The sequence below is a fragment of the Amblyomma mixtum genome, chromosome 3 (assembly GCF_055824585.1).
Source record: "Amblyomma mixtum isolate Tamu chromosome 3, ASM5582458v1, whole genome shotgun sequence".
Classification (NCBI taxonomy): domain Eukaryota; kingdom Metazoa; phylum Arthropoda; class Arachnida; order Ixodida; family Ixodidae; genus Amblyomma; species Amblyomma mixtum.
The window spans coordinates 355,474,824-355,481,479 of record NC_143014.1 but is presented as its reverse complement, the minus strand read 5'-3'; the positions used below and the strand labels follow the sequence as shown (position 1 = coordinate 355,481,479).

At 50.3% G+C, this 6,656-nt stretch overlaps 1 protein-coding gene across 1 annotated transcript; it reads right to left on the bottom strand.

Annotated features, from left to right (window-relative positions):
- Positions 1–492: 492 nt before the first annotated feature.
- LOC149356418 (uncharacterized) lies at positions 493–6,156 on the bottom strand. The gene is made up of 3 exons (XM_089576337.1): positions 6,137–6,156; positions 2,086–2,251; positions 493–711 (listed from the first exon to the last, which is right to left on the bottom strand). The coding sequence occupies exons 1-3, from the start codon at positions 6,154–6,156 to the stop codon at positions 493–495; spliced, it is 405 nt and encodes a 134-aa protein (XP_089432463.1).
- Positions 6,157–6,656: the final 500 nt, after the last annotated feature.

Genomic DNA, 6,656 nt, shown 5'->3' with positions numbered 1-6,656 from the left:
TGTGGTCGCCGGCCCTCAGCGTCAACAGCCTGAAATCGTGCATGTAGTGCGCTTAAAGCCGTACTTTTCGCGTGACTGAGCGCTGTGTTCACGCTGTTTCGTACCTTTTCCCCTTACCCCACGTGTGAACTTGACTCTCCCTGCATGTCATCTAGAGCGCACTGTATAATTCACCTCACCCCCAGTCTTTTTTTTTTTTGTTCCTCCTCCCCTCACTGTACATACCCCATTCCACATCGAGACGATGTTTGCTTTCGCGGGGGGGAATAACGCCACGCGCCTAACGCGCCGCGCGGCCTCCGCGCTGAGTCGAAGACGACGACGAAGCGGCGGTGGGCTCTCGCGGCGCGCTGTTCTGTTCTGTGTCGTGGAAGCTGGCTCGATAATTAAAAAAAGGCTCCCGGTCTTGGGTTCTTCTCGACGTCTACCTTCACGGCTCCTCTGGTCGTGACAATATGTTCTTTGGGAGGAATGCTTAACAACAGCTTGCTTTCATGCCTGTTGGTAATGCTCCGCCTCAGCAGCTGCGAACGCCCAGCCACTATCTCTGAGTCTGACGAGATCCAGCAGCATGTTGAGCTCATCCAGAGGCACGCCTTGGTCGCAAAAAGCCCTGGACGTAAGCTGGGCTATCAGTTCTTTAAGCGGGAAAGGGGCCACATGGTTGATGCTCTTCCCCGCTGTGAACAGCGTCTCGTAGATCCACTGCACCTGCGAAAGAAACAGCGTTAATGATGACACTGACCACTGGTCATTTCAGTGGCGACTTACTAACCTTATTACCAATATTAGAGCACAGTAGGGGTTTTAGGCTGTGCGTTTTGGAGGCCTAGTTTCAATTTCAACGAGAATGTCTGTAATAACTCCAGCGGTCAGATTATCTGCGTCAGTTTATGTCCTGCTTACTTCAAGTACGTTCACCAGTCGTCTAAAAAATGATGAATTTCACAAGCTGTCTTTATCAGCAGTTCGAATTCAATGGAGCCCGGGCGCCCAGAGGTGGCGAAAAGTAGCCCCAGGGCAGCGTTTCTGCTCTCTTCAATAAGCGATTTCTAAGTTGAGATCCTCATTCTCCTCCTACGACCAAAAACTAGGACGGCCTAATTCCATTAGCACTCAGCTACACTAGCTATATCTAACGTCCCACCTCATGCCTCTTGTAAATGAGCTTGAGCTGTGCAATCACCTCTAAATGTTCTTGACTCGCGCGCGTTTCATGTGCGCAGTTTTTATTGGAGAAATCTGCGCAATTCGTCGTGCGCCTTTGCAGTTTTCTCTACCTTTTGTAAAAGAGAGCCAAGAATGTTTGCTTCTTGTAACATGTTTTATATTTTTGAGTTGCATTCGTGCGCTGGCTGTGTAAATTACTTAGTGTTGCAAACACTGTTGCCCCTGGTGACATATGGTTTTCCCAGGTGATGAATCTGTACATGACAGAGTGCTACATGCGCTTGCCGTAACGAACAAGTCCAAAGCATATACAGTTAATCGTTTTTTGTTTGCTCTCTTACCACCTCAAGATATAAATATACTAAAAAAACACGAAAAAACACTTGTGTATAAAACAAAGGAAGTTTAGGCCGACGAGTGCTGGTTTTCGTCGTTGGTTTTCAAATATGCGTCATGGTTTTATTTCCTGCTGAATTATTTTCCTGGAGTTCAATTGGCTTTTTACATTTTACCTTGGACTCTAGTATCTCCTCTCCGTCGTTAGGCGACTAGCATTACGGAAACTTAAGTTGTGCCCAATGCGGCCAGCCTAGTGAGGACTATTTCAGACCTCTGCTATAGACGATGTTTAGGGCAGAAATTGAAATCTGTGACGTGTTTTTCGCCACAGTGCAAAGAAAACAAGCAAGGAATCACGTTAGAAATACCGTTCTTGCTTAGGTTAGTTCTGAGATGGGAGAACAGTAACCCGATGGTCCAGTGGCAGACCTGCCTATTCGGGAAAAAGAAATAAATGTCTGCTAGGTATAACTAACCCCTCGCAATGTTTGTCACGCAGGTGTTTCTCACTGAGCCCTGGAATAATAGTTAGGATAGTTGGAAAAATAATCGCAAACACTATCTGGTCGCACTGACCATGCTGCCGCTGTGAGTTTCAGATGAGGGGAGCATCCTGGTGCAGCAACGGCAAAGAAGCACTCCGAGAGCTGCGGAGACGTCCCGCAGCTTGGGCTGCCTCGCTGCCTCCCCTGTTGTCGTCGCCACGAGCAGATGGGAGACGAAGGCGAGGCAGTTACGCTCACTTCAGTCCAGACGTCCGTGGGTCCCATTGGCGGTGGGCCGCGGAATGGCCTCGAGCTCCTCGTGGATTTCAGTGAGGAGGTCGTGCAGAAACCTTCCCATGCGCTCATTCTGCGATAGGCGTGGTTGGATAACCAATGACAATGGAGAGGTAAGCCCCTTTGTCCATTGGCATACGTCGGGGAAGTATTCAGCTGTGCCTGCGGCTTTAAATAAATCCTGGGACTAGTAATTCATAGGGGTGTGCCTATATCAAACATTTGGTTGCGAATGGTATACTTTTAAATAAATTCACACAGTAACGCAGAGAAGGTAAATTAACAACATGCAATTCTTGAGAAAGCCAGAATTTAAAAGACATAAGTTTTACATCACTCATTGTCGCCATGTTTCATTCCTGTCATAAGACCTAGAAGGTAATGCATAGTGGAAGAATAATAATTCAGGAACAGTACAGCAATAAACTTCTTTGTGGTCTTAAAACATAAGACAGTTATACCAATAACCAATGCATCGGTCTAAGAATGGAGAGTATGACGGTTTGGTTTATTGCTCATACAGCGCCAAAATTTACTAAATCTTTTCGTGAAGAAATGTAAGGTGGCCAGACACCTCTTTATTGGCAAAGGGACGACAAATGTTGCTATCAAAGGGACACAGAGCATCGCACTGCTGGAAAAACGCAACAAGACAGCCCACAAAGTGGATGAAGAGCGGCAGGTCATGCTACTACGCGACCAGAGCACAGTCTTTCAAACCTTGTCCCCTTCATGAAGGCAAAGCGCTGTATACGCCAGAGCAAACGCAGCGTTCCGCGAGGAATGAATCCAACTTGTGTCTAAACTTCGATGCCTGTGCACTTCGATGCTGTTCCTACCGATAGACGCGAAAGCGAAACTAGCCTGTGAGAGTCACCACACAAACAACGCTATGCCAGATCATGAGATGTTGACTAAGAAGAGTTTGCCTCTGTCTTTCTCTTCAAATCCGTAGGTTATGGGTTCAAACAAGAGAAACCTGTCTGCGAGAAAAGCGATCGCCGCAAAACAACCCACGCACGGACAGCTGTTTCATAATCTGCTCTGAACTCTCGAAGCCCCTTGTTCGTTCGTGACAAGACTCTGGCGCCACCGTCGGTTTTTTTTCCTTGTGCATTGCAGCCAGTCTATCGTGCGTCGTGGCGTGATGCACTAATAGCTCGTTTGGCGCTTGCTGGTCGAGTTCACCGAAGCGAGTTCTGATGGCCGTCAAGGCGTTGGTGTAACGCATTAACGTCCAATGAGGGAAAAAGTGCCCAGTACGTGCGAGCTTCAGCAAACAATTTACCGTCCTCGGCGCTGCAACTGTATTTCACCGAGTATCACCATTCCTGATAGAAAGAGGCGGTCGTTTCTGACTGTCCCAAGAACGGTGTTCCAACGCTTTTGCTTGATACACGAAGCAACGCTACGGAAGCCTGCAGCATCGAGCTTGCAGTAAAATCCAAAAGTAACTGCCCGCTGCTGACGCTTTATCAGAGTAGCAGCATATGCCTCGAAGTTTGTGGCGGGAAACATACGTCAGCTTGTCGACTCCTTCTCGCCCCAAACCCCAAGCAGGCAGAGCTAAGGCTTCGAAACTTTGGTGCCCAGGATTGAGACGGCATTCTCAGACCATTAGGTTGCTCTGGTGACACAGCGATTGGTGTAGGTCTGTCACAAAGTGTGTGCTAGTAGTAAGGCTTTTTGACGGGCTAGTTGGTACATATTCATATTTGAAAGGCTGTGCGCTAAAAAGTCGTTCACAGGAAAAAGGATAGAGACGACAGGAAAGAAGTGCAGCTTTCCTGTCGTCTCTCTCCTTTTTCCTGTGAACGCCTTTTTAGCGCACAGCCTTTCAAATATGAAAGTGTGTGCATGCCTTGCATTTCTTTTTCTTTTGCGGGCGAGGTGGACACGGCGCCGGTTGTGCGCAAGCATGTCGAGACGCGACGGCGATGACTCCCGCGGGTGGACGGTTGACCCTTGGGACACAGGAGGGTCCAGGCTACTACGCCCCTTCCTCGTATTATCGCCCTGTAGCGAGTCCTCGCTTGTTGTGGAGACGGGAAGCTGTCGGTTGAATGCCTCAGCACCCTTCCCGACCTCGGCAAGTTAGCATTGCTCCTCGTTAGGACCGCACCTTTCCTTCGCGTCCCATTCAGTTTGTGTTTCTTCTCCCCCCTTTTTTAACACCTGCGAATCGCTGGCGCACTGGGCCTTGAGGATTTGTTTGTTGGTTGGTTGGTTTGCCACGAGAATGCAGCGGCGGGTAAACTGCGAGCCGGGTAGTTGGCTTGGAGATTTCGGTGCGTGCGGACGTGTGTGAGATCAGCCAGGGAAGTGGTCGGCAAGCGAGCTAAGGCGAGTGTCTGACGCGTAGAGCGCGCCGACGGCGGCCACGAAGGCGCGTGGAAGACGCGTGGCCCAAGTTCGCCCGTATCCGCAACCCCCATCAGCCCCGCGCGCCTCCGCAGCCCTACGCTCCCTGCGACCGGATCTTGCCACCCCGCAGCCAAGCCACTGTTTTTCCCCACTCGCTTTACTCTTTTCATTTTCTTGTCGTCCTTTCTCGTCGTAACCTTTTGTACAGTATTGCTTTGTTGTTGTAACATGGTTGTATAGTTCTTGCCCTGTTGTTTTCCCCTTCCTGTCAATAGTTGTCTGTGTCCTCATTTTGCGTGTGTAATTCGCGTCGCGCCTGTGTACGCACAATTCTTTCTTGGGCTTTGTGTTGTAATTTCCTGTTGTTATCGTTTGCCCGAGTAAAGGGGTTTGCTAAAGAACTTTCCTGCGCCTCATGCCTCCGGTCAACGGCTAACCAGGGGTGGCCCCTATCGCCGGTCAGCAGTCGAACCTCATCTTTCGCACGCGGGGTGGAGTAGTTTGTCGCTAATCCCCCTCCAACTTACGGAGAGTGCAGTGGTGGGCAGGTTGGCCCGGTTAATTATAATTTCGGCGCCAACCAAACATCCAGCCGCCCACAATATCGTGACAAACTGGCGTCCTCGACAGGACTTGCTGACCACAATTGGCCTCGACCGCGAGGCATAGCGTTCAAGTGAGAAAGCGCGCGGCGTCACAGCTGAGAGTGTGTCTACGATGGAGGACTTAGACAGCCTCATCAGGCGAGGAAGGGCTCTGGGCCTCGAGAGACCCAGCCTTCGTGAATTCTACCGGAATGAGCGTAAAGCTGAGGATGAGCGCCGTCGACAGGCGAATGAACGCTGTCGTCTTGAGGACGAAAGGGATAAAGCACAAGATAAGCGTAAACGCGAACGTCGTCACGAGGAGGACGAGCGCCTTCGCCGGGAGGATGAGCGTCGTCGTGAGGAGGACGAGCTAGACAAAGCGCGGTCGGCGCGCAGGGTGCTGGAGATGCAGAGAGAACTTGAGGCTCTCCGAGCACGAGGAAATGATAGCAGGAGCGAAGGCTCTGATGCCGCTTCAAACGAAAGCGAAGTGACATTTGAGACAGCACGGAAGGTGCTAGAAAATTTCCACAGGTTCTTCTATCTTTCTTCCTCGCACCAGAGGTGCCCCGCCAGAGACGGTTTATCTAACTTGAAGACTGAAGCTTGATCTTCGCACCAGGGGTGCCTCGTCAGAGACGGTCTTGTGATGAGTTGAGACGCAGGGGTAAGGCGAATACTTGAAAGATTTATATACAGCTATTTAAAGCGTATAGAAGTTTAGACACTCGAGACAAATTGAACGGCAAAAGGACAAACAACAAAAGGGGTGGAACTGGCTAACACTAGGGGAGGCCCCTACTCGGCGTAGCCGAAGATGCATAGCATCTCACCTTAGCGCAGAACCCCGCTTCCGGCTCCGGGGCCCGGTTTTAAAGCCTTAAAGACCCGGCTCACATTTGGTAGCTCCCAATCATGTTGCACTGCTCACATGATTGGTTTACCGAGAAGATGGCCAGCCCTCCAGCTTCCGTAGGACAAAACGCCCTTTCCACAAACACAAACGCACGGTCGTGCCAGCACGTGCGGAGTCGAACATTCTCTCCGCCACAAAATAAAATAAAAACAAACACAAATATACATTCGTGCCAGCACGTGCGTGATTTGGTACCGCGGGGCGGGGGACACCCGTTCTTCCCAGCGCGTTCGCGAGTGGGCGCGTTCCAAGAAAGGAGACGCTTCGCTTTGAACGCCCCCAGCCGCGTTCCGATGACCCCGCGTACACTGCCGATCCATTACACGCCCTTCCCAAGATTCTACAAAGGGCTCAAATGCCACTTTTAGAATTATAACAAAGGGATCGGTACGGGTCACAAAACCACCCTGTGGGTGACATACCGCAGCTACACAAGCACTGGCATCAAACAAACCAAAAGCAAAAAATGTACACGGGACCAACACAAAATTACGCAAATTG